This window comes from Calypte anna, chromosome 27 (assembly GCF_003957555.1).
Source record: "Calypte anna isolate BGI_N300 chromosome 27, bCalAnn1_v1.p, whole genome shotgun sequence".
In the NCBI taxonomy this organism is placed as follows: Eukaryota; Metazoa; Chordata; class Aves; order Apodiformes; family Trochilidae; genus Calypte; species Calypte anna.
In genome coordinates this window covers 3210598-3237759 of record NC_044272.1, presented here as the reverse complement: position 1 = coordinate 3237759, position 27162 = coordinate 3210598, and the positions used below count along the sequence as shown (strand labels likewise).

The following is a 27162-nucleotide window of genomic DNA, read 5'->3' as shown; positions in this document are numbered from 1 at the left end:
GATAAAGTCACAGGTCCCTTTTTCCTCTAAACAAAACCACTCTAGGAACAGGTAGAGCTCTGTGCAGTAATTAAAGTCTCAGCTCCCACCCTGCTGTGCACGCAGGTCAGAAATCTGCCTGCAAAGTGTTCCTCTTGATTCCTGTGAGCTCCTTCTGCTTGGGGCTCACAGCTCCACTCTGGGTCTCGGCTCTGTAACTTCTTGATTTTGCTGCAGCAGCAAAAAAAAACCAAAACAAAACCAAAAAGCAGAGGAGGAATGGCCAGAAGGTGACAAAGAGCTGTGACAAATCCACTGGCTCTGGCTAAGGATGCTCCATGGTTTCCTGGATCCAGAAGGGCTTTGGAGTAGGCAGGCAAAGCTGAGCTTTGAGATAACTTCAGATGTTGTCACCCTGAGCACTTTTAAGAACTGAGGGAGTCCCTTTGGGTTGTGCTGTCTTTAAATAAAAAGTCCTGGAGGACGCTCAGCTGGTTTGCAGTCAGTCTGCTGTTCCTGGTACAGCTGTACTGCCTGTAGGAAGAGCTGCTGCTCCAGAATTGGACTGTCTGCAAGTCTAAATTCAGCTCATTCCTTGTTGTCTCACAAGCACAGATCCCCTGGGAGCACTGGAGTATTTATTTTACAATCCTCAAAGCAGTAGTATTTTTTTTTTCCAGAGATGTGTCTACCCTGGGAAAATTCTCCACCTATTTTACTGTGGGTACTTTTTAGCCAGTTTAAAGGTAGACAGAAAAGAACCATTTCCCTGGTTTTAGGTGCCTCACCTATTTCTATTCACCCAGAAAAATCCTCAGTGTTGCATGTTCATAAATCCAGCTTTTGCCTCCTCAGATGACTGCACTCAGTACTTCTGGAGTTATTGAAACTGTTGTGAGATAATGGCTTTGACTCTCCATGGGTGTTCAAGACACCTTTAGACCTCATGTGCTGCAAGGTTCCACATCTGTTACTATTTTTTTTTTCCAGATTAAGCTTTTCCTTTCACAACCTCCACCAGGAGGTTGGTTTTTTGTTTTCTTTTTGACTAGACATCTGCCCTTGGTTTGCACCTGAAGAGGTGAATCCAGAACAGAGGTGAATCCAGAACCCATCCCCAGAAGAGGCAAATCTAGAATCATCCCAAGAGGTAAATTCAGAACCATCCCCAGAGTTGAATCCAGAATAACCCCCAGAAGTAGTGAGCCCAGAATCCAGTGGAGGTGAATCCGGATTCCATCCCCAGAGGAGGTGAACCCAATCTCCTCAGCGAGTGAATGCAGAACCCAGCCCTTGAGGAGATGAACCCAGGCCCTGACGCAAGCCTTTCTGTGGGCTGGCTGACTGCGGAAAACAAGCACCGAGGCTGTGAGAGGCGGTGGCTCCCCCCAGCCCTGCGTTTGAGGCCGCTGTGAAGATGCGGGAGCCCCCCCGCTCCCTCCCTTCTCCCCTCACAAAATGGCGCCGTGTGCTTGAGGGAGGGGAAAAGGCGGGAAGGGCGCGAAGGGGGGAGGAGGGGGTGGGGGGGGGCAGCGTGCGAGCGCCCCCTGCCGGACGGGGCCGCGCGCGCGCTCCTCCCCGCAGACAAAAGGCGGCGGCGGCCACGCCCACCGCGCGTGCGCCGGGCACAACACCCCCGGGAGAGTGGGAGGGGGTGGGGGTGTGGGTGTAGAGGGGCCACGCATGCGCGCTGAGGCTGAGCCCCCCCCCCCCTTTCCACTCCTTTCTCCCCCCCCTTCTTCCTCCTCCTCCTCCCCCCCCCCTCCCCCCCCTCCTCTCTCTCGCCGCTCGGCGAAGGTTCCGGAGCTGTCGCGCGCCCCCCGCCCCTCCCCGCCCCCGCTCCGCCCGCTCCGCCGCTGTCAGTCGCCGCCGGGCTCCGGTGCGGACACCGCTGTGAGCGGCAGGTAAGGGCACAGCCTGGGGCTGGCGGGGAGAGAGGGAGGGAGTGAGGGAGCGCTGCACCAACCCGCGTTCCCCTTTCCCCTCCCTACTCACTATTTTTTATTTTTTTTCCTCACCCCTTCCCCCCCCCCCCACCTCGGTTGACAAGCGCTGCGTTCCGCTGTCCCCCCTCACGCCGAAAGCGTGAAACGGGTGGAAAAAAAAATAATAAAAATACCCCAAACTTAGGCGTTTCAATCCCCAAAACCCGGCGCCGGAGGGGCGTGTCGCCCACGGGTCCCGCTTGCGCCCGCTCGCTGCAGCAGCGTGAAGGCGCGTCCCCGCGGCAGCGCTGCCGCCCGGCTGCAGGTGCACGGCGGGGCGGGGTGGCCGGTGTGGAGGGAGGAGGAAGGTGGATGGTTTGGTTTGTCTGCTCCTTTGTCGAGGTTTTTTTTTTTTGGGTTTTCCTCCCCGTTCTTTGCGGCAGGTGGGGCTGGGGCTGTGCCGGAGGGGCTGCGGCAGGAGGGGCGGGCAGCGCCTTCCCGCCCTCGGCGCGGTGCCATCTTCTGCAGCCGCCCCGCTGGGGAGGGAGAGGGAGAGGGAGGGGGGGGACGGTGTGTAGCTGTAATTATCAAAGAGAAATGAAGCGATAATTGAAATCATGAGTAAAGGCCTTCATAAAAAGGAGCTGTCCACGCCCTGCCCGAATTTTCGGGGGGTTGGTGAGCGGTATTGAGGTCATGGCACCCCGGAGTTGTCTCGCTTTGTTGCATCTCCCCCAGATGCCCGGGTTAAGGGATTTCAGTGTTAATAGTGAGGTGGCCCAAGGTGGGTTCCTGGACTGGTAAATCATGGGTGTATTCCAACCCCGTGGGCTTGAGGGCTGGGTGTTGTTGGTGTAACTGGTGGTGTTGGTCCCTGGGTGTCCCTTGCCACTCGTGGGTGTCCCCAAATCATGCTGAAATTGCCCCCTTGCCCATTTCACTATTCTCTTCCTGTGCTGCTTGTCCTAAAATTGGGGCACGGGGCTAGTCCCCTTCCTGGGGTTTGTCTTTTTTTCCCTTCAGTTGTTGGGGTGTTTCTTTGTTTTAAATCTTAATTTCCCAGGTGTGAAACAGGGAAGTTTTCTTACCAGGTATTTCCAGACACACAGTGTGGCACACCTGCCCTCCTGGACTGGAGTAATTAAACCCATAAGGAGTAGAAACCACTTACTTCAGATGAGGGATGGAGATTTCTGCCTGCATCCCTGTCTGCCATGTTAGCATCAGGAAGGATTTGCTTAGGGAAGATGAATTATTTTATTTTAAACACCTAGAAACACAACCCTGTTGTTGGCTTGCAGAACGGAGCTGCCATCACTTTAAAGGGAGTTTTCTCCTTCCATTTGCTGGTGGTACCACCACACGAGGTGCAGCTCCATTTGCAGCCAGAGGCTGGGCTTGCTTAGAAACGGGTTTGCTGGAACCAGCAGCAGAGATGAGCTCAGCTGTCACTTCAGCAATTTGTATGCAGCGTGTTCCTGAGCTGCCCTACGTTTATCTGTGTGGATCTGGGCAGATGTCTGAATGAGTGGAACAAAATTCACTACTGAGGATCACTAATTCACTACTGAGGCAGCAATGGCTGCCCTCTTCCATAAGAGGATTTTTACCTTTGCTGCCAACACCACAGATGGGGAGTGTTTAATGATTTTTCCTTGTGCAGTTTGTATTTTTTTTTTGCAATTTTTTTTTTTCTCAAGGTGGTAAATCGACCCAGGTCTCAGTTGGGCATTTACAGGCTGCTCTTGAGAGAAGGAATGTTAAAATCTTATACTCTCTAGAAATGAGAAATAGTCTAACCCAGTTACACTTTGTTCCACCTGGATATGCAAAATTCTTAGCTTTCCTCCCAAGATGGGCAGCTAAGGAGAAAAGCAAGGTGCTGGCTGACTTAACTGGTGCATGGAGGTTTTCCAGGCAGGCAGTTTACATCTGATAAGAACATTATTTGTTCTTATTCTTGTTCTAGATAGAATAATGCTGCTTGGAAGGAGTTGTATGTCTGTGGCATGTTTCCCTATGCCATTCCCTGGTGGTACCTCATGCTGCTTCATCCTGGGGGGTGAAGGCTTGTGTTTAGAGCTTTGGAATTAAGATGCAGGTTTTTGAGGCCAGGATCTGGAAAAAGGTGATGCCTGTCCCACAGGTTGGTTGTTTGCCTCTCCATCCTCCACAAAGCTTGGTCGTGGCACAAGAAGCTCTTAAGATAGTTGAATCTTGAATACAAAGATGTTAAAATGAAACACCTGGTGAGCTCTGTTTGGTTTAAAGGATTATTAGACCCTTGGTGTATGCAGGGAGGTGTCCAGTGCTGTGTGGGTCTGTCTTCATCTTGCACAGTGAGATGACCAGAAGATGACCCTTGAGAATTTTGAGCTAAACCCAATCTGCCTTGTTTAATGAGTGAAAGTGTGAATCATGATTGTCTTCCTTTGAAGCATTTCAATGAAGACTCTTGTTTCTCTCTAAAAGAGGCCCATTTGTTCAGCCCTGCTCTGGAACAGCTCACTGCTGATCTGCAGCTTTCTGGTAAACTTGTTGTAAAGGTCCCATCTGACAGGTACAGGAGACACATCAAGATGTTGTGGTCTCTGCCTGGGAGAACAGAGCTTGTAGCTACTCTGGAAGGGGCAGGTGGCAAAGAGAGGGACATATCCTTCCATCAGAAGTGACAAAACCTCAGTGTGCCCTGTGGGATGTTCCCATGGAAAGGAGATGGAGTGACAGGGGCATTAGTATGAGTTTTGTGTCTCACTCTCTCACTACTCACCCTTTTCAAGTTTTAAGTATTATGGATAAGGTTTCTAATCCAGTCTTCCTCACCCTACATCAGTTCCTCTGCATCACCTTGATGGCCTCTGCTTCCAGCCTGTTCCTTCCCAAGGCATTTCATTCCAGCTGTCCCATTCCCCCTGTGCTTAATAAACAGTTTCAGCAGGACCCAGGTGCACCAAGTAGATTTATCTGTCCTGAACAAGTAGTGCTGCAGCTTCCTTCCCAAAAGCCACGAGGAAGTCTGCTGCCCTGGCCAGGAGAAGAGCTCTCATGGGATAAAAATGAGGGAAATGTGACATTTTAAGTGCTGTTTCCACCCTGAGGCTGAGCCTGGTGTTTTTAGTCAGGGACACTTGTAGCATGCCAGTCAGGTGGGTGTCTTAATCTTCTGCCTTTCACGCTCCTCAGCTTCATTTTAGGGAGCCATGTTTTCATTGCATGCTTGTTTATCTGTCTTGCATCCCTGTCTTTTTTTATTATTATTAGTTTTTAAGGGTTTTGCCAGCTGTGGGAATTGGTTACCTCCTTGCCTATGTGCTGGGACTCAGCTGGGTGGTTCTTAACCATGTGGTAGTGGGGAGTAGAGCTGAATTGCTCCTTGAAGACCTTTATAGCCTCATTTGAAAGCTGGGCTTTGCAGCATCATTGGGCTGTTGGAAACAGCTGGGAAAAGCCACACTGAAAATGTTTTTTCAGATGGTGCCTCTGAGGGTTCTGAAAGCCTGTGTTCATCAGCATGGGAGTAACAAATCATCCTGACACTTGCAGCAACCCCAGGTGGAATGGTTTTGCTGGTTGGTGTCTGTGTGTGCCTGGGTGGGTGTTTGGCATTGCTGTTGGAGGTGCTGGGGTGTCTCTGTGTCCAGACTTCCAGACAAATCCCTCTTGGTTTGCAAAACATTGAAAATTGGATCATGAAGGACTGGCTGAGGGGAAGTGCTGAGGGTGGCCATTCCCTTTTTGCCTCAATAGGAACATTACTCATAAGCTGGAAGGAAGGTGTAGTTTTGAGTTTGTCTTGAGCTGCTTCTGCCAGCCCAGGGTGCTGATGAGGTTTGGTTGTTGGCTCTTATGTCTTTTGAAGGAGTGCTGCTAATTTAGCTGTGGCAATGCTCTGACACTTGATGAATTGGTCCAAAAAGAATGAGGACACTGCCTTCCACACAGCTCCCAGTATCTCCCAGTTTGTTTAGCCTGCAGGTTGGTGAGGTCAGTTGGCTGGGAGGTTGGCTTATTGCTTCTGAGGCTGTATGTAGATGTGGGACTGGACCACGAGAGCTGGAAGCTTGTGTCCTGGTCTTGTGACAGACTCGTGGATCCTTTTTCCGGGTGATGCTGAGAGGGCTATCTCTGGAGCTGCTGAAACATGGCACAGGTTTAGGAGGGTTGTGGCTCTGCACACAGATAAAGAAAGCCAAACCCTGAACAATGGGGTGGTGTGTTGTGCTTTCTGGGTACATGTCTTGTGTGAAAAAGCCCTGTGAGTCTTGCCAAAGCAAAATGGACCTCTCTAGCTTGACTGGAACAGCTGAGATTGTTAAAGAAGATCAGGGATAATTGTTTCCCTGCCCCTTAGCCAGGTGGAGGGGGAACCCCAGGCTCAGCATCCTGGCTGTTCCCAGCCTCTGTTCAGAGAAGCTCAGCCCATGTCTTGGTAGAAGGAAAGCAGCTCCTGGGGGTTCTCTCACCAGTGCTGTGGTTACATCCGAGCTTAGTTAGCTGCATTTCTAAGTTTTTCTGCCCATCCAATGTAATCTCTGCTTTCTGCCTCAGGACTGTAGTGTTCAGCTTCCAGGGCTGGGCTGGCCCCGTGTCTGGGGCTCACCCCCAGGGCACATTCTTACCTTTGGGGGTGCTTAGCAAGACAGTATGCAGTGCTGCAGTGCCCAGGCTGCCAGCAGGGCTCTGCCTGCTGGTGGAGACAGGAAAGAAAGGAGGTAACTGCAGAAGTCATTCGAGCTGGATTGTTAATCCTTGCAGAACAGTGCAGAGATGTTCCCACTCATCTCAAACCACCCCTGGGCAGAGTTTGGCTCAGAGGTGCAGCTCTCAGTTTGGATCACTGCTCCTTCTTGGAGCACAAGTGATGGAGTGGGTGCTCTGTACATCATTGTTCCCACCTGGCTTTATAGTACAACCAACCTTAGATCCCAGACTGTCTTTGTAGGTCAGCCTGGAATAGCAGAGAGTTGTGACCCTGTAGGTAACCCCATGAGTGGTTTTTAATGAAGAACTGAAGGATTCTTTGAATCTCTTCTTGCAGCAGGCTGGATCTCCTCCATCTACGAGTTGGAGCTTTGCTTCACACTGAAATCTGCCAGTTGTAGGCTGGTTTTTATAGTGCCTGTGGAGAGCATATGCAGTTTACAGTGGAGTCTGGAGGAGGTAGATCTGTGCCTTCAGCCTTGAGTGGATTTTCTTTCCTAGTCTTATGAGCTTTCCATGCTCCTCAGAAGTCAATCCACTGATTATTTTTTTTTTTCCCCCCTTTCTCTTCCAACCAGTTGGATTAGTGAAGGCATTCATTACCTGTGGTGTGGCTCCTGGATTCAGTGTCTTTCCTTTAAATATCCAAGGAAAGGGAGCACCAGGGGATACCTTCTGTTAAGCTAAAAGGATTATTCCTGCAGTTGGGCTAATTATTTCCATCTTTGCAGCCTGCACACTGTACCTGCCCTGACCTCTCTCCTTAGATCAGATCTGGTATTGCTGTATGTCCATCAGCACCCTCCTGCCCTCAGGATTCTCCTTGAATTACTTCAGGGTGGGATGCACAGGGAGGACAGTGCTCCTCGGAGGCCCAGGGGAAGGAGGAAGGTTGATGGGGGTTATGGAAGGATGAGGTGAAGTCTTAAGGGACAGATTATACAAACCCATAGGAAGAGAGCTCTGTTAAATTCTGCAGTGTGTGGGGAAACTTCAGCACCTACAAGAGAGGCAATGAAACCACTTTTGTTTGTTGGTTTGAATAGTGTGTGAGTGTCTGTGTGTGTGTGTGAGTGTCTGAGTGTCTGTGTGTGTGAGTCTGTGTGTGTGAGTGTCTGTGTGTGTGTGTGTGTGTCTGTGTGTGGCCTGTTGAATGGAGTTGCAGGGCTTTCTGCCACTTGTCTGCCTTTTACTTGACAGCTCCACATCAGCTCCTGTCCCAGACTGCCTGGAAGTGCCTGATGTCATTTCAGATGCATCAGTGTGTCAAGTCGCTTGCTGCAGGATGAAATTCCTCAAGGTGTTTGTTTGAAATTTCCTCAAGGCTCAAAAAATCTAAAAAAGCTTCTCCCATGATCCTTGATCATGTCCAGCTCAGCACTGTGCATGTCTGTGCTGCATTTTTGAGTGAAATCAACTGTCTTCCATACACTGGGAAGAAGAGTTTGCCGGGATGCCGTTTTGCAGTTGAACTTGGAGGAGCAGGGGGGTGTTGAGAGTGGTCAAAATCTTTTATTTGCTCAAAACTTGGCTTTGATCCTGGACGCACTGGCTTGGTCTTCCCATGAAGGTGTGTGTGTATCTCTTGCTTACAAGAAGTCACTTGTAAGAAGGTGAAGTGTGTCACTTCACCTGAGCTGCTGGGTGCAGTGAACACATCTGGCCAGCTGTGCACGTGCTCAGTTGAGAGGAGGGCAGAGCTGGGCTGTCAAAGTCAAGATGTGAGACAGAGTGATGGAGGAGCCATGTTTCTCTGGGCTGGCTGCTAAAGCTTCACATGTAGCCCCAGGTGGCCAAGAAGGCCAATGGCATCCTGGGCTGGCTCAGGAAGAACGTGGCCAGCAGGTCCAGGGAAGGGATTCTGCCCCTGTGCTCATCCCTGGGGAGGCCACAGCTTGAGTCCTGTGTCCAGTTCTGGGCCCCTCAGCCCCTCAGGAAGGAGCTTGAGGTGCTGGAGCAGGTCCAAAGGAGGCAACTGGGCTGGGGAAGGGACTGGAGCACAGATCCTGTGAGGAGAGGCTGAGGGAGCTGGGGGTGTTGAGGCTGGAGAAGAGGAGGCTCAGGGGAGACCTCATCACTCTCTGCAACTCCCTGAAAGGAGGTTGGAGCCAGGGGGGGGTTGGGCTCTTTTCCCAGGCAACTCTCAGCAAGACAAGAGGGCAGGGTCTCAAGTTGTGCCAGGGGAGGTTTAGGTTGGAGATGAGAAAGAATTTCTTTCTGGAGAGGGTGATCAGGCATTGGAATGGGCTGCCCAGGGAAGTAGTGGATTCTCCGTGTCTGGAGATATCTCAAAAGAGCCTGGATGTGGCACTGAGTGCCATGGGCTGGGAACCACGGGGGGAGTGGATCAAGGGTTGGACTTGATGAGCTCTGAGGTCCCTTCCAACCCAGCCAGTTCTAGGATTCTAGGATTCTATGTCCAGGTAGCAGAGTGAGCCTTGTGCAGAGGGTGAAGGGGATTATACCCAGAGGTGGGTGGTGAGGGCAGGGACCACGTGAGCTCTCATCAGGCTGAGATGCATCGAGCTGTGAATGGAAGGTGCACAATAAGGAGGGCAAAGAGATGGAGCAGAGCTGAAGGCTGAGGACAGGTGTGCATATTGTCTTCTCCTTGGCTCCCTCTTCAGGGAAGGGGCTGTTGCACCTGGGTGAGTGGAGGTGCAGCTGTGGGAAGTGGTCAGGAGCAGTGGGTCTGCATGGCAGCATCAGAAATATTTGCCCAGGCTGAACATTTGCATGCACTGAGCTTCTAGGTGAGAAAACATTTCTGTCTTGGGTTGCCAGGCTCAAGGTGAGCTTGTTCATTGGGTAGTTTGAGGACACATCAGTGACAGAAGGGGTCTGCCAGGAGTGTACTCAGTGCTGCCTAGCAAGCTCCCTGCAGGTACTGAGGATTTTATTACCCTCCTCTTGCAGATCCTGGATGTGAGGGGCTAAGATTTGCTGGCACCATATTACCTTTGTGGTTTTGGCACCATATTACCTTTGTGGTTTTGGCACCATATTACCTTTGTGGTTTAAGGTGAGACCTGTGATGAAGGTGGCTTGTGTTACACAAGTGAAGCTTTGTGTGCTCTCTGCTGGTAGCTGTAGCTTGTGGTGTGAAACATCAGGTATTAGCCCAAGGCTGGGATCCAATCCGAAATCAGAACTCCATTTTGTGGTTCATTTTCTGCTTCCACTTCCTTTGAATTCAATTTCAGAGTTTACCCTGAGCAAATTCTGCCCTCTGAAGTGCCTGCTTTACATGTGGTTTTACCTACTGCCTCATCAGCATGACAAACCGTGTGCCCTGGAGCTAGCTGGAGGGGTTTGTAGAAAGAGCTTTTAACAATGGACATCTTCAAATTCTTGTGTAATAATGGAGTGCCTGGCAGGCATGTGCAAGCAGAAGTAATAAATGCTGCTGTTAGGTACAAAAATGATCTCCAGCTGGCTAAAGATCTGCTGCTCTGGCTGGGGTGTTGCTTGTGGTCACTACCCAGCAGTAAGCAAGAGAACAGATTCAGAAAGGATGGGACTAAAATAAGGGGATTGGACCTGGCCTGTAACAAAGAGAGTGATTCGGTGGGGCTTGTAAAGAGGAGACTTGGAGGGGTGGTGGAGGTGGACAAATGGTCTGAAAAAAGGGCAACTGAGCTGGAGAAAGGACTTGATCACCGTGCTCCCATTTGTTCTCCTGAGCAGTGTGTGCATCCTGGGCACCTGCCAAATCCAAGCACCACGAGCACATGTGGGCATGTCCTGTCTCCTTTCCTTTCTCATTCATCTTTACTATTTCAGTCCTCTTTTCCTTCCATTTTAAATCCTCCATGGCAGACCCAGATCCATGGTGTGCTCTTGGGAGCCTCCTCACTGAGGCAGCTGGAGTGGCTGAGAGCAGGATGGGGCCCAGCTCCCTGCAGGGTGCACTGGGCTCCAGCACTGGGAATCTCTCTCACCTTCAGCACTACTGAGCTGCCATCACTGCATCCTTATTTGACAGTTTTGAAGCCTATTTTGCAGGAGTTTTGCCTTTTTCTCTATTTTAGTCTTAGCTGAATTACCTTGCCAGCTCCTCCCTTTCCCCAGGTTCCTCCAGGCGACAGGGGAAGGGAGTCATGAATGCTACTTCATGTGCAGGCACTTATTAATGCCTAATCTCAAATATGTCACTTCTTTTATTGTGTCTAATAACAGGGTTTATTGTCAGGGCTGTCTGAGGTCCATGCTCAGCTCCAGAGCCTGTTTCACTAGTTATTGTTACCCATGTACTCCCCTTTTTGAGGGATTTTTGACTCCATGGATTTTTTTCCTCTCAGAACATCCAAGAGCTTCTTGGCTCTTCAGTTCTGAAATGGAACAATCCTGTAGCAGGGTTTGTGTGCAGATAAAAAGCACCTTACCAAGTGGCAAAAGAGCTTGAGGGGTAATGGAGTGAACAGTTCTCCTTAGCAAGAAGGTGCTGGGTGTATCCAGGTGGTGCTGAAGGGGGAGTGCAGGGTGTGGAAAGTGAATTTTGGAACCAAGTATGGACTGCAAGGCATTGGGAGTCCTGCAGCCTGGGCAGAGGGAAATGCTCTGGAAAAGCAGACAGCTCTGGAAGGTGGGTAAAGCTTGTTGTGAGGACAAGGCAGTGTCAGCCTCCAGGAGGAATGACAAAGCACTGAGGCTCTAGGTGTGGTCAGAGCCTCTTCAAATACTCTGTGTCTATGCAATAAAAAGCAGTACTGAAATAGTGGCAACCCTGCTTATTTCAGCCTTTGTATTAGTGATTTAGAGAGAGTCTGTGACCTTACCAAACATGAATGGATCCCTCGTAACCTGAGCTCAGGAGCAATCTTATTTTAAGCAAGAAGTAAGGCTCTGAAGCAGGCTGTCCTTTTTTTACATGTCATACATGTGACAGCAGAGCTGCATTTAGAGCTGAAAGAGGATAAAATCCCTGAGGAGACTGATTGCACCTCATTTATTTTTAACAAATGTACTAGGAAGGATTGAGCCTGAATTCCTAGACTTGGGGTAATCTGGACAGTCTCCACTCTTCATCCCTGTGGTAAGAAAGATGAGGCACTAACTGGGCTTCCAGCTAATTCCTGGGGAGGATGAAATTCACATGGATGCTCATTTTTAAACTTGCTTTTCCTGTAGCCTTTGGGCTGGGAGGTGAAATGGTGGCTTTACAACTCTGGTTGAATTTATGGGCTGGGTTCCCCTGTGGGTTGTCACAGTTCATGCTGCCTGCACCTGCTCCTTGTCTCAGTAAACTAGAATTGAGGCAAGGCAGATTGCTACCTGATTGTCATCCCCAGTGGCCCAAACTGGGTGAAGAGCAGCTGGAGAGGGACACCCCAGTGCTCAGTAGGGATGTGTTTTGTGTATAAAGGTTTTTATTTCCAGTTGGTCCTTATTCACTTGGAAATCCATGCCTCAGCATGGTTCAAACTGTTCTTCCTCGAAGTCAAACCATTTCTTCCATGAAAAAGAAAGGTAGAAATGGAGCTTTTGTTGGGTTTTTATTGTTTTAGAAGCAAGAACTCTGGCTCTCAAATTCTTTAGACTTGTGCTGGATACCAGGAGATATCTCCTACCATCTCCCACCACACCTCCCACCCACAGTTGGTGGCATGGAATGGGAAACCTGGACCTGAAACAGGCACCAGCACCCTTGGCTGAGTAGTGACAGCCCAGGAACAGCCCAGTCCACACCATTCCCTGAGGCTGGGGCAGTAGTTTCTCCTTCTTGGTGAGGTGTGACCCTGTTGGAATGCCCACCCATTCCCCATCCCTCCTTGCCTGGCACGTCCCAGTCCCTGCCCTCTGTGTTAGGAGGTGAATGGTGCACCCATCCTGAGGCTCTGCTTCCTCCTGATGGTGGCTTTTTTCTTCAGCTCCTCCAGCTTTGTTTGGTTCCCCCCTGGATTTACCTTGTTGCCCCTTCTCATAAAGATTTAATTTAAAAATGGTGCATTAATTTTTAATAAGTAGTCTTGTGAACATTTTGAGGGAACAGTGGTTTTTCTACTGTTATGCAACACCATGACAAGGGAGATGTGTGGCAGAAATCCTTGATAAATGGCCCATTGTTTGTGTCTTCAGCCTCCAAAAAAGACATTCAGGAAACACACTGACTTTTGACCTCATCTGGAGTGTCCCTTTGACATGAAAAGCAAAACTAATGCAGAAGAACTAGTCAGAAATTAAATTGCCTTCTCTGAGCCCTTTCTTGTTGCGTGAGGATGAGTCCTGCTAAAATCCCCAAAACTTTCAAGGTCTGGTGTGTTTGTTTCTAGGGTAAGAAACCAGTGTGTCAAGAATTCATGACTCTTTTCTTTCCCCTGTACAGGGCAAAGACCCTCCAGATCAGGTATCCTGCTGCCTGCCAGTGCTGTCAAATCATTTTTGGGATGCTAGGACTGGACACTCTGAGGCCAAAGGGTGTTTGGTGCCCAGTTTGGATTAAAAATCACAGAATCATAGAATTGCTCAGGCTGGAAAAGACCTTTAAGATGGAGTCCAACCTTCTCCTATCCCTATTACCCTATTCCTGATGACCTACCCCTAAACCATGTCCTCAGGCAGCATCCTTTTCAAGTCTCATTCACTGCCTGATATTTATTTTATATTTATAATTTTATATATTTATATCCTGACTTTGTTTATTATTTGAGCAGCTGGAGATAAATGACTCTGCAGATGCAGACCTGTATTCAATCCCTATTGTATCAAGTGGCTGGGAGTTAGGGCTTAGGAAAATAAGCTTTGTGGGCTGTGTGGGGAGGGTTTGTCACAGGAGTGTGCAGAGCCCTGTGTTCCTATAGCTGTGTTTTTTCAGGCAAGTTGGCACTGCACATGTGTGTGTCAGGGATTCTTACCCCAGGCTTCTCACCACTCTGGAGGGCAGTGAACAACGGGGTTCAAAGGGTCCAAAGAAGGCAACTGAGCTCGAGAAGGGACTGGAGCACAGATCCTGTGAGGAGAGGCTGAGGGAGCTGGGGGTATTGAGGCTGGAGAAGAGGAGGCTCAGGGGAGACCTCATCACTCTCTGCAACTCCCTGAAAGGAGGTTGGAGCCAGGGGGGGGTTGGGCTCTTTTCCCAGGCAACTCTCAGCAAGACAAGAGGGCAGGGTCTCAAGTTGTGCCAGGGGAGGTTTAGGTTGGAGATTAGAAAGAATTTCTTTCTGGAGAGGGTGATCAGGCATTGGAATGGGCTGCCCAGGGAAGTAGTGGATTCTCTGTGTCTGGAGATATCTCAAAAGAGCCTGGATGTGGCACTGAGTGCCATGGGCTGGGAACTGCAGTGGGAGTGGATCAAGGGTTGGACTTGATGATCTCTGAGGTCCCTTCCAACCCAGCCCATTCTAGGATTCTATGACACCCTTTCCCTTCCCTCCCTGTGCCTTGTGGAAGCCTCTCTGCTCTACCACCCTGCAGCCCACTCTTGAATAAGTGATCTTTGCAGCCAGGAGCTCTGCAGGCTTGGATCCTCTGGAAGTAAAATACTGCTCCCTAAGAAAACTCCCCTGACTTGGCTTCTTCCATAGTACAGGCTTTACATGGCTGCAAGAGCAATGGCAGTAGCTGGAGCAGATGGTGCTGTTGTCATCATTTTAATTTCTAGGCATGTGTTGAAAACAGCTCAAAATAACTTAAGAAATGAAGGCCCAATCTGAGAAGATACCTTGAATGGTTTTCTTACCCTGAGAAAAATCTGCAATGTTAGCATCCACAGCACTTCCCTGGTTCTTGTCCCATCCACTCCAGCTGGGATCATGTGCATTTGTAGGCCAGAGCTGTGACATGAAAAATCTTTTATATTTAATGTCTTCATTACTCTGGCAGCCTTGAATATTCAGAGAGCTGAAGGGTGTCCTGTCAGGGTGCAATGGATGTTGTCAGCACTGTGAAATCAAAGGAAGAGGAGCAGCTGAGATGAAAGCAAGCAAGCAGCGCATACCTTGTATCTTCACAGTGCTTTTTTCAAGCTGGAGGCAAACCTGGAGGGGCTCAAGGTGCAGCTGGTGCTGGTCTGCCATACTGCACCACCTCTGCAGTGTTGGTGCTCCAAAACCTGTGGCACTGCTGTCACATCTTCTGTCCCATGCAGCTTCTGCTCCTGAGGGCTTCAGTTGCTGCAGGTTAGAGCCTTGATCCACCTGCTGGGAGGGTGCTGTAAGGAATAAGTGTGGGCTGAGACTGCCTTGGGGAATTGCAGCCTTGCTCTGCTCACTTCTGAGGTAAGAGGCCTTGCCCTTTGGGTCTTTCCACAATCAAAACCTTGTTGCCTTGAGGTGTCTGCGTTTTTTCACCCCAACTTCTGGGCCTTTCCTGGGCTGCACTCACACGTTACCACCTTGGCTGAGGTGGAAGGTGTTAGGAAGCATCCAGATCTCCAACTCCAGTTACAGCTGTAAGGGAAGCTTCCTCCTCATTAAATTATCTTCCTATTTAAGGCTTCTGCATGCACGTTGATCTCTCCTTTTCAGTGGCAGCAGCCTTTGAGCTTAGCACCAAACACAGCAGCACCATCTGCCCTTGTACACAGAGAGGGAAAGGAAAAAGGGAAAAAGGGAAGGAAAGAGGAAAGAACTGATGTGCAGCCTGCTTGCACTGAGGCCAGCTGGCTGGAGCAGCTCCAGGGCAGTGCAGGATGTGGCCCTTCCCAGCACAGGAAGGCTTAATCCTGCTCCTGTGTCCCTGGGGGCACTGTCACTGCACCACAGGGAAGCTGGGTGGTGGCTGTTTTCTTCTGCAACAAGGAGAAGAAAAAAAAAATCAAAACATAAAATCACGGGACTGGTGGGAAGGCGGCTGTGGGGGTTTCTCTCTGCAAATTATGCACTTAAATGCAGAATATTTAAGTTAAACTCTTCAGTGCAGAGTGTGCTGATGGTGTTTGCTCTGCAGGGGGCTCAGGGCTTGTATCAGATCCCGTGTTCAGCTCAGGTTCAGCCCTTTCTCTAAGCCTGTGGCTCTGGTACAGCAAATGGATTCTGTTGTAGGGGTACCACTACAAAAGCCTGGGGAGAAAGGCAAGGAGCTGAGCTTTGGTTCTCTTTGCTGGGTCCTACAGCAGAGCAGCAGGTTGGGAAATGGAGGTGGTGCTGCAGAGCAAAGCTGCTTTCAAGGAATCACTGCTCTCCAACCTGCCAAGAACTCCTTCAGCTGGCACCTTGGTTGATCCCATCACAGGTGGGGTGAGTGCCTGTCTGAGAGCTCAGCTCCACGCTGTCTCCTCAGCCAGCACGGCTGTTTTGCATCTTGGAAGATGTTTGGTGTCTGGCAAGGGCAAGTTTAGGGTGTTGTGCAGCTGTTTGAGTGATTGTGTTTCAGGAGCTCTGTCTGGGAATCCAGGAAGGGTGTGACAGTGTTCAAGGCCCTCCCAAATTGTGTTCAGGGAAATAAGGGGGGGGTCATCCTGTGTCTTTCAGCCTTTCCCTGCCCTGGGCTGTGTTGTGGTACCCACTGGAGCAGGAAATAAGTCCTGTCAGTTTGTTTCTGAGCTCATAGTAATGAAGAAAAGTGTGGTAACCATGAGAAAGTGCTGCCCACACTAACAGTCCTGCTTGTGGTAGATTGCAAATGTCCATGACCAGCTGAGCCCTGCCAGGCTGCTTTTACCACCAACTGCTTTGTGAGAGGGACCTTCCCTGACTTCTTAGCATGGGAACATCCTTGGTAAGTGTTCCACAGGAGCCAGGGGGAGCAGCAGCTGCTGGTTCATGGGGATGGATATCAAGTGTTCCTTCTTGAGGCACTGCAGTCTCTCAGCAAAGCAATTTTCTTCCTCCTCATGGTGTGATTTGCCAGGCAAGGTAAAAGAGACTTTTGATGGGACAGAACACTGTCAACTGTCCTAATTCATGGAGGCTCCAGCAGCGTTTTTGGCAGCTTTTCTTTCCTCTTTTTCCTCTCCCCATCCAGGCACACATTAGTGCTACTTTCCTGCTAGTGCTGGAAGGTAACAGATGAAGACCCCACTGACTTGGGTGCTGCCTTTCCTTCCCTGCTGGGTTCCTTTGGGTGGGAAGGGGGTGACCCGGGGAGCAGCTCCCCCAGCAACCTGTGAGCCTCTGTGAGTTCTTGGCCAGGCACAACAGTTCAGCTACATCCCAGCGTGCATCACAGCTTTTGAAAGGCAGTGCAGGGGAAATCTTGGGCTTCCACCATTTTCTTTTAAGTGAATAATGTCTGGTACAAGCCTGGGGGCTGGGACACCCCCCTTAAAACCTGCAGCAGCAGGGGAAGATGCTCTGATTTCCAGTGAGTTGGGCTGAGCCTGGGATGGGAAGAGTCGAAGAGAATTAGCTGGTAAATAAGATCTGCCTTCTCTTTGATCCTCTCTGTGTGTTCAACTGCTTAAAGGCTTCCCAGGCAAGCAGGATTTTGAGGGAGGAAAAATTTATCCACCCATAGACCATCTCGTGGCTTTGTGAAATACACGACTTGAAGATACTCTGGCAGGGGGTTGGGTAGAAATCCAAAAGTAGCCTAATAAATCCCTGCCAAAGAGGCTTCTCTTCCTTCTTTTCATGAAGAGCCCCCCTGAACAGGCAGGGCAAGCTTTAAAACTCCTGTTGCTTCCTTTTTTGCTGCTGTGTAAGCCCTGCTGATCAGAGCTTTAATCTAGCTAAAGTTAGTGGATTTAGAGACAGCCTGATCTTTGCATCACAGGATGGAATGGGAAGGGTGATGCAGGGTTGCTGACACCTCCCTGGGCAGCAGTTGCCCTTAAATGCCCTCCTGTAAATGCACCAGAGTGCTGGGTTAATATTCCCACATTGGAAACCACTTGTGTCCCTTCCCTCAAGTGATTCCCAGCACATTCCTGCTCCTGGGGGAGGTCACTTTTATTTGGCAAGATAAAACCATTTCCCATCTCCTGAGTCCAGCTACTCTTTGCAGCTCAGGCCCTGGGCTGGAGTTTGGGGGCTTGGATAATCTGGGCTCCTAATTGCCACCCTGCTTGGAGGCAGCTGCTGAGCTGGGCCTAAGCTGATTTGAGGTGGCAAATTCTCTTAGTTTAATTGTCAGCAACTCTGAGGAACTTGTCAGCACAGGAATATCACTTGGCTTTTCTTTAGCCTGGAGACCTTTGCCAGGTGGTTAGCTTGTGGAGAGGTCAGGCTTGGATGGGCTGATGGTTCCCTGAGTTCTTTATGTCTTGGAATGCAGCTTTGCTGTTCCTTTTTGGTGCTGCTTATTCAGAATTCTGGCATCTTGGGACTTGAAGCCTCGGTGTTACCACCCTCCTGTTTTTCCATCTCTTTTCCAAGCTCAGTAAGATGTCATGAGGTGATGTGAGGAGCTCTTGCCTGGCCTCAGTAGCCTTCAGGTCCCAGATGGGTTTTCATGAAGCCAGTGGGACCCCTCAAAGCTGTTCTGTCAACCCAAACCCATCTCCTGTCCGTGGAAGGTGTTCTACGCCCAGGGAAAAGGTGTCAAAAGTTCCAGGCCCCCAAGGAGTGACTTAAACATGGAAAAAAGGAGGAAGCAAATGAAGAAAGATGAAGTTTGGAGACTGTTTGTTTCTTTTGTAAGTCCTGTTGTTCTAAGGGGCATTTGTCTGTCTTTGAACCCAAAGAAAGTTTTTCTGGCCTCTTGATTAGATAACTTGAAACTCCAAGTAATTTCTCAGCTCCCTGCATATTAGCCAGTGCCTGCAATTAATGAGATCACCATCCACACTCCTCCCTCTGTCAGCTTCTTGGAAAAGCAGTACTTGGAAAAGCACACAAAGGAGATGAAAAGCAAGTTGTTTATGAATTATGAACAGCCTTTCAGGCTGCTGTTATTTCATGGGGCTGTCACTCCAATTTAATTAAGATGGAATGAAGCTTTCTTTTAAAACCCTGGTTGTGTTTGATCACCTTTCAGAGGTAACACTTAGCTCATGTTTGTTGAATTTTCATGTCCAAGTAAGGAAGAGTCGATTAAATACCAGAGAAGCAAGAGGCTGCTGTGGCTGAGCACAAGGCACAGAGGGCTTTTACTTTGCTTGGATGATTGCTTGGACATTTTGTGAAGGATGGAGCTGCTGGGTTGGACCCAGCAAGCAGCACCAGAGCTTGCAAACCCAGCCAGTGTCTCTCAAAGCATTGCACCCACCTTCTGCTGAGTTTTCTCCTTCCTCTGTTTCCTTTAGTACCAAACAGCCACAAACACCTCCTCCAACGCCTGCCTGGTTTATTTGGGGATTTGTGTGTTTGTAAATTGAGCCATGAATTCCCACCTCGTGATCCCTGGAGCTGCTGCAGACAGAGCCTCTGTCCCTTCCTCTCTGCTCAGGGATAATTCCATGGCAGCTCCCAGCCCCTGTCCTGGTTTGTTTTGTTTTGTTTTGTTTTGTTTTCTTAGGGCTGTGGTTGCTGCTGGGCCCACGGGTGAGTGGGGTGAAGCTGCTGACCCACTTTCCTTGCACAGGCAGCGTGGGACCACTCATCTCCTGGCACCAGAAGGGTTCTGGGGCTGCATTTTCCTGCTCCTTTGTGGCAGCACTAATGGTGTTGTCTGGCACAGATGACACCAGGCTGAGTGCCACCAAAGCACAGCTGTGTGGGGCTGGCATCTGCTTTCTTCCCCCTCTGCCACTGGGGCCACTCTCAATAGGACACCTTGTTTTCAACCCTGCTTTTATTTACCTTTCATGGCCAAGAAACCTTTTGCCAAGGGATTTAAGGCTTTGGGCTCTTTGACTCCTAAATTTAGGAGCTAAATCTTCCCAGGTGGAGAGTGTCTTTGGTGGCTTTGTGTGTGCTTTGCTGCTGGTTGGCCCCAGCTGTGGCTTTGTGCTGCTGGAGGGGTGTCCTGACTGCCCTCCAGGATGGCACCCAGGATCCCTGTTTGCTGCAGACGTGGGGCAGGGGCTGTGTGTGCCATGTGGCAGGAGTGTGCTGCTTTACAGGGAATGTTTGTTTCCAACACCCAGGGCTGATTTATGGCCTGTAAGCAGGCTTGAATGTGCCCTGACTGGGAGCTTCTCCTGTGTTTTGGTCCCATTTATTGATTTGTTTTTCTTTATTTTTCTTTTTTTTTTTTTTCTTTCTTTCTTTTTCTTTTTCTTTTTTCTTTCTTTTCTTTTTCTTTTCTTTTCTTTTTTCTTTTTCTTTTTCTTTTTTCTTTTTCTTTTTCTTTTTCTTTTTCTTTTTCTTTTTCTTTTTCTTTTCTTTTTTTCTTTCTTTTTCTTTTCTTTTTTCTTTCTTTTTTCTTTTTTCTTTTTCTTTTCTTTTTTCTTTTTTTCTTTTTTCTTTCTTTTTCTTTTCTTTTTCTTTTTCTTTTTTCTTTTTCTTTTTTCTTTTTCTTTTTTCTTTTTCTTTTTTCTTTTTCTTTTTTCTTCTTTTTTCTTCTTTTTCTTTTTTCCTTTTTTTTATTTTCTTTTTGTTTTTTCTTTTTTTGTTTTTTGTGGGTTTTTTTTTGTTTGTTTTTTTTTTTGTTCTTTTCTTCCTTTTCTTCCTTTTCTTCCTTTCTTCCTTTTCTTCCTTTTCTTCCTTTCTTCCTTTTCTTCCTTTTCTTCCTTTCTTCCTTTTCTTCCTTTTCTTCCTTTTCTTCCTTTCTTCTTTTCTTCCTTTTCTTCCTTTTCTTCCTTTTCTTCCTTTTCTTCCTTTTCTTCCTTTTCTTCCTTTTCTTCCTTTTCTCCTTTTCTTCCTTTTCTTCCTTTTCTTCCTTTTCTTCCTTTTCTTCCTTTCTTCCTTTTCTTCCTTTCTTCCTTTTCTTCCTTTTCTTCCTTTTCTTCCTTTTCTTCCTTTTCTTTCCTTTTCTTCCTTTTCTTCCTTTTCTTCCTTTTCCTTCTTCCTTTTCTTCCTTTTTTTTTTTCCTCCAGGTTTGTATAAACCTTTACACTCCCCCTTCCTCTTTGAAATGTGAAATAGTCTTTGTAACCCTTGTTAGAGTTTGTCAGGGAGGAAGGATGCAGCACTGGTTTTGTTTGGACCACTTTCCAGGTGGATGGGTTGTGCAGGGATGGAGAGATTGCCATGAATTCAGCAGTTGGCTTTATTCTGAACAGAGTAAGGAAAAAAACCCATCAAGATTTGCCTTCTGCTGCCAGAGCAAGCTGTGTTGATGCCTTCAGGCCTAACAGGCTCCTTAGGAAAGGAATTTCCAGGATGCATCTTGTAAACTCAGCAAGGTCAGGCTGGCCCAGGGAGCCTTGTGGGTGCTGGACAAAAGGCAGGGTGGGTTTGCAGGAACCATCACATCAAGCTGATCAGTTTTCCTGTCAGGTCTCTGCAACCTCTTGGGAGAGGAGTGATGCTGCTTTCAGTATCCTTGCCAAAGGAAAATTAATTTTTTCCTCTTTAAATCTCTTATGGACCTGACTACCAGCTTTTACTTCCTGACCTCAACTTCAGTGCTGTTAAGGGTTTGAATCATTTCAATTAAGGCTTCTCCTCACTAGTCCTGCATGGTTTTGGGTGCTAATTGCTATTTTGGCTTTTAGCCCCTAACATTTTGGACAGCACAGGCCTGCAGGGACAGCTCTGGGATTTGCTTCAGCTGTGAAATGCTCTTCAAACGCTGTTGCTCTTGGTTACCAAAACCAAGTGCTTGGCTGGGGTGGAAATTCCTGCTGGCCTGAGTGCCACCGATGGAAACTCCAGCCCCCTGCTTCCAGCAAGTTGGGGAATATCTGGAATATTCAAGTTCCAACCCCCCTTTGCCTCTCTTGCTGCACAGCTCAGGGTGGCTGCTGGCTCCACCTCTGCTCTCCAAAGGCAGCTTGGGGCTTGAAAAATGGGAGGTTTGGAGGAGCTGTTAATGATGGGATAGGCTGCTGCTTTTTAGATAGAGTCCCTGGTGAACAAGAAGAGTTCTGCTGGAAATGGATAAGATTCTTAGGAGGGTTTGTGTTTTATCTGACACGTAGAGGGTGCTGCTGAAGTTTTATCTTTGTGCAGCTCTCCTTGCTGTAATTATTCATTACTGAGCCATTGCTTCAAGGTGGGGCTGGTTTTGCAGTTCATTTAGAACATTTTTTTCTCCCCCAAACAGGATTGTCATTGTAAACTGACTTCAAAATCCAAAGCAGTTTTTCCAGTGTGCACTTTTCAGACCATCTTTGTTTAGAAAGCCTCATCTAAAATAGGCAGGATTAATATGCTTTAAATTCTCTGTACTCATACAAATTCCTTACCTGAGTGAAAACCCAAAGCAGAGCTGAGGCTCTACCAGCTAAAATATGGATTTTACATGCAGGAAATTCAGATTTGCTTCTTGGTCTCCACCAGACAGGTTTTGTTCCCAAACCATGTGGCTCACCAGTAAGATTTAGACTGAGCAATGCAAATCTACAGTGGATAAAGAGGAAAGAAGGGAGAATGAAGTTCAGCATCCCTCATAACATGTCTTTAGAGATGATACTCCTGGTGAATGGGATTGTTTGATTCCATGTATTTGATTTGGGTATTTCCAGCTCTGCTGGGAGAGCTTTGCCTCTGGGGAAGAGATAATGGTGGTGGGCAGCTTGCTGCTACTTAACCATCACATCCCTTTGTGGGCTTAATGTTATTTATTTGCTTATCTGGTGCTGATGAAATTTCATCAGCCCTGCTGTAATGGATTTAAATCCCTGCCAGACCCTGGAGGGGAAGCTGCAGGAAAATGCTTCAGAAGCTGCTTGGGAAAAAAGCAACTGGTGAGGGGGCATTTTTCAGCTCCCTACCCCTTATGCCAGTTTGAGGAGTTGTTTGTTCTGCACAGGGTGGCAGAAAAGCTCAGGCCCAGAGTGCCTCTGTGCTCTGCCATGGTGCTTCATCTGCTTCTGCTCTCCACCCCAAACCCTGCAGCAAGCCCCTAAAATCAGTGTCCAAATGAAGGAGTGTGGTGTGAGCTGCAGGCTGCTCTCAAGCTCTCATTTACTCTGTTTTGCTCTTTGTTTTTAATGGATCTCTCTGGCTTCTGCTGGTGCTTTTTTTTTTTTTTTTCCCTTGTAACAGAAAAGCCAACTCTTTCATCTCTGAAAAATTAATGGCTACATCCTGCCCCGAGTGGAGCTCAGTGGGATCAGGGGCTGCCTCTGCAGCACAGCTTTAGAGACCTCCTTGCCAAGCTCAGACAGATAGCAGGATTGTCACCTCCCTGACCCCCCCTCCCTGGTCCAGGGGAAGTGGGGTGACAGCTCTGCCAGCAAGACAGCTCCACCAGCAGGTCCTTTGCTGAATCATGGCTGGCTGCTGCTGTGCCAGGGCTGCAGGGATGCCAAGTGCTTTATCCAGAGGAAAAGTGGGAGAGCTGTGGCTGTGTCAGCTGCTGTCCACAGAGGAGCCTCTGGTGGGGTGTGTGAGCTCAGGAACTGTAAAGCTTGGAGTCCTCTCTGGATGCTGTCCTAGGAAATTCTTGTCCAGAGGCAAGAAAAGACTAAATATATCTTTGCAGGGAGATTAAGGGAGACATTAATTGCCTCTTCTCCAAAAAAACAAAAAACTCCAAAAAAAGAGGGAGGAAGAGGAAAAAGAAGACAGAAGAAAGAAACAGCCCTCATTTCAATCCAGCACAGCACATTTGTGAGTAGTTTGCCTCGGGGTCTGCAGTTGGGAAGCAGAGCTATTAAAACCTGGAGATGTTCAGTGAGCTGGTAGGGCCCACCAGTTGTGAGTGGGGTAGGCACTGCTTCTCCCATCCCAATTTTCCTGCTGCCGGATAGGGCAGTGCTTGGGGGAAGCTGTACCCAATGCCCTGGGTGTGTTTGGGGCAGGAGTCACCCTTCTGAACGTGCACTCACACCCAGGAGCCAGCACAACTCTGTCATTTTACACCCCTGTTCATGCCCAGGTTGGTGTTTTGAGCCCTGGGCACTAGGTTCAACACTATGTTTTAGGATTTCAGCATTAAGTAGACCTGTGAATAATATAAAGTGGCAGCCAGAGGAGACCAGGATGTAATAAATATGACCCTTTGATCTCTGAGAGGAGGGCAGCTATATGTCCATGTGATTAGGGCCCACAATTTTGGGCTAAAACATGAAGTTCTTATTTTTTTCCTATTTTACACCTTCATTTTGATGGTTATTTCCTTTCAGGTCAGTTTCTCAGACTTGGTACAGTTCTGTCAAACTGCTTTATAGCTTTCCAGGACAGAAAATTAAATTGCACAGTCATGTTAAAAGGCTTAAAAAAAGCTGGGCAAGGGATCTGGGGTTTCTCTTGCATCCTTCCATACCTCCAGCAGCCAAACCCACATGAGTTTAGGTAACCTGAGCTTCATTGTTGGGTTCAATCACTCCTCAGGGCCATGGAAAATGTGGGATTACACTAAGAGGTGGTTTATAATTCAGCACAGCCAATTAGATCAGCTGTTAGGAGGTTGCCTAAAAGCAGTGTCTGGCCAAGCAGCAAGGAGAATCAGAACCATGGGCTCTGCTTCACAGATAATGTTTGTTGGTGATTTCGTAGAATCCTAGAATGGGCTGGGTTGGAAGGGACCTCAGAGATCATCAAGTCCAACCCTTGATCCACTCCCACTGCAGTTCCCAGCCCATGGCACTCAGTGCCACATCCAGGCTCTTTGGAAAGATCTCCAGACACGGAGAATCCACTACTTCCCTGGGCAGCCCATTCCAATGCCTGATCACCCTCTCCAGAAAGAAATTCTTCCTAATCTCCAACCTAAACCTCCCCTGGCACAACTTGAGACCCTGCCCTCTTGTCTTGCTGAGAGTTGCCTGGGAAAAGAGACCAACCCCCCCCTGGCTCCAACCTCCTTTCAGGGAGTTGCAGAGAGTGATGAGGTCTCCCCTGAGCCTCCTCTTCTCCAGCCTCAACACCCCCAGCTCCCTCAGCCTCTCCTCACAGGATCTGTACTCCAGTCCCTTCCCCAGCCCAGTTGCCTCCTTTGGACCTGCTCCAGCACCTCAAGCTCCTTCCTGAGGGGCTGAGGGGCCCAGAACTGGACACAGGACTCAAGCTGTGGCCTCCCCAGGGATGAGCACAGGGGCAGAATCCCTTCCCTGGACCTGCTGGCCACGCTCTTCCTGAGCCAGCCCAGGATGCCATTGGCCTTCTTGGCCACCTGGGCACACTGCTGCCTCCTCTTCAGCTTCCTGGCAATCCAGACTCCCAGCTCCCTTTCTGCCTGGCTGCTCTCTAGCCACTCTGTCCCCACGGATGCAAGATATCCCAAGCCAAATGCCCATCCTGGTGCCCACAGGCCACTGTTTTGTCCCAGGAGAAGCAGGCACCATGCAGATGTATTTCTGCTGCATGCTCCAAACTCTGCAGTTGCCAATTTTCTGGTTCTCAGCAGAGTGACTGCTGGCAAGGGAGGATGGTGCAGCAGGAAGGGATCCACCCCTGTGGGTATACCCAGCTTCTTAAAAGTAACCCAAAAGTGACATACAGGGGTATTTACAGGAACCACCAGAGATTGATTTGGACCAGGATGATCTCTGAGGTCCCTTCCAACCCAGCCAGTTCTAGGATTCTGTGATTCTATGATTTTGGTGTTGCAGAAGTTACCTCTCTCCTTAGTGTGCTGAAGGCAGTGACTGGCACATGCTTTTGCTTGTGCAGGAATCATTAAATATTCCCTTTGTTGGCAAGAAACATTTGCTCCATTTCTGTGTCTTTTATGCAAAAATCTCTGGCTTTGTTTTGGCTCATGCCCCCTGGGTGAATTTTTTCTGCCTTGAGTCTGGATTGCTGTGACAATGCTGAGTGGGGTCTGGCTTGGGCAGCCCTTTTAGATCCTGGTTTTGTGTCTTGGCTCTCCCTTTCTGCTCTCCTCCTTGAGCTGATGACTGATTTGGCAGACAAAAAGTGCTCCTGGTGGATGGGGAAGCACTGAGTGTGTGGTGGGAAACCCAGGAGGTAACCTGGATCTGAAGCTGATGTGATTTCAGGGCTGGTCAGGAGCAAAGTTCTCTTCTGAATCAGCTGCAGTGCTGGTTGGGGGCTGACTGATTTCAAGAAAAAGATTTTAATGCTCCTGGAAATCAGCTGCTAAAGCCAACTGGGAGCAGGGGATGGGAGCCCCCCAGCTGGAGGTGGTTTGGGTCAGCTTGATGGGTGGTTTTGTTTCACACTGATGGGTGGTTTTGTTTTCACTCTCCTCTTCAGGTAACTTTGCTGAGAGACAGCAGAGCAGCCTCAGGACCTCACCATGATGGAGGATCATGCAGCCAACCAGGAGAAGCACATCCCATCAGGTGAGCAGCTCCAGGAGGAGGTGGTGGGAAGGACCCACCTTGCCCACTGCTGAGGGAATGACCTCAGTGAGGAGAGCAGGGAGGTGTGAGGCATCCTTGGGGATGAGCAGGAGGAGATGGGCTGTGTGTCTGGAAGGTTCCTGTGGATCAGGTGGCTGCAGCCAGTGGGCAGTGAGTAGCCCACAAGAGGCTGTGATGTTCAATCCTAGGAGAACCCTGCTCTTTGATATCAGTGCCCACCAAGAGCAGAAAAACACCTGGGATCCAGACCAGTGATGGTCTCACTGCTGCAGCTGTGCAAATGTGTGTTTCTGTGCTCACTCTTTAGTTTGCTGTCAAACTGCACCCCTGCTTTTATTTGGAGACACAGCTCAGAGGTGCTGCTTGCTGCCTGCTTCACTCACCTGCACTGGGAGAGAGATGGGGGGAACTGAGCAGAGAGCTCTGGGAGCAGAGACCATGCAAGAGTCTTTGGCCCCATGGTTCAGACCTGCATTTCTCCAGAAGCCATTCCTTTCTCATTCCACCATGCTCCACAATTGAGCTTGGAAACCCCATGGAAATGCCAGCAGAGCTGGTGGGACTCACTCCTAGCTATGCTCCATATAAACATCATCTTAATTTTCTTTTCTTGAGGTGCTTTGGACACAGCTTAATGGGTTGGCTCTGTCTTGAAGAAGATCCATAGCATCCTGGCTTCTGTAATGCATTTCAATCTGACAGCTCCTCTCAGCTTTGCACATCACAGGTTCCCAGGGAATTTTGCTTGGATCTTCTTTTCCAAGGCATTTTCTTCAGCTCTCATTATTTTATTTGCTCAGACTCCTTGCAGAGAGGAGACCTTTTGCTTCTTGCCCTGCTCTTCCAAAAGATGCCTTTGGCAACCAAGCCTTCTCACAGTGCTACACCAAACCCTTCCCAAAACCTTCCTGCTTTCAAGGAGTGGAATTAACTCCTCATGGAAGTGCCCAGCTCTGGGAGGGGAAGCCAAGGGCTCCAGAAACAGCAGAGAGGGACAACGGTGACTCCAAAAGTTGTACAGCTTTTTTTTTTTCCTCCTTGTGTTGCTAAGATCTCCTCTCCTGCTTGTGCCATGCTTTGCTGTTTTGAGCTGTACAGTTCCCTGGGCTTTTCTTTTGCTGTGGCTTTCCACTTTGTTCCTTTTGGGGGATGCTTTTGGTTGGCATTGTCACGCTTTGCTTGCTTAGGAGTCTCCAGGTGTTTTCTACTCTTCTAGCACCATTTCTTGCTGCTGGGGATCTGGGGCAATCAGAGATGGGAAAACCCAGGCCCTGATCCATAGCCAAGGATTTGTTGTAAGTATTTGACTGTTTTCCAGGCTATCCCCTTCAGATTCCAACTGATGATGGATCGGATGAGCCTGTTTCTGAAACATCTGATGCTAAGAGCACCCCAACTACAGAAGGTGGGAGCTCT

General features: G+C 48.9%; 1 protein-coding gene across 10 annotated transcripts in view; it reads left to right on the top strand.

The window, feature by feature from the left end:
• The first annotated feature begins 1761 nt into the window (after positions 1 to 1761).
• Positions 1762 to 27162, top strand: part of MAPT (microtubule associated protein tau) — a 50130-nt gene continuing 24729 nt past the window's right edge. For 3 of the 10 annotated variants that reach the window (XM_030465954.1, XM_030465955.1, XM_030465956.1), the window contains exons 1-3: positions 1768 to 1883; positions 25637 to 25725; positions 27065 to 27151. In XM_030465954.1, coding sequence (XP_030321814.1) covers positions 25680 to 25725; positions 27065 to 27151 — 133 coding nt within the window. In that variant the 5' untranslated portion in view covers positions 1768 to 1883; positions 25637 to 25679. Of the gene's footprint in view, positions 1884 to 25636; positions 25726 to 27064; positions 27152 to 27162 lie in introns of those variants that run through there. The other 7 variants (XM_030465957.1, XM_030465953.1, XM_030465961.1 and 4 more) reach the window with 5 other exon arrangements.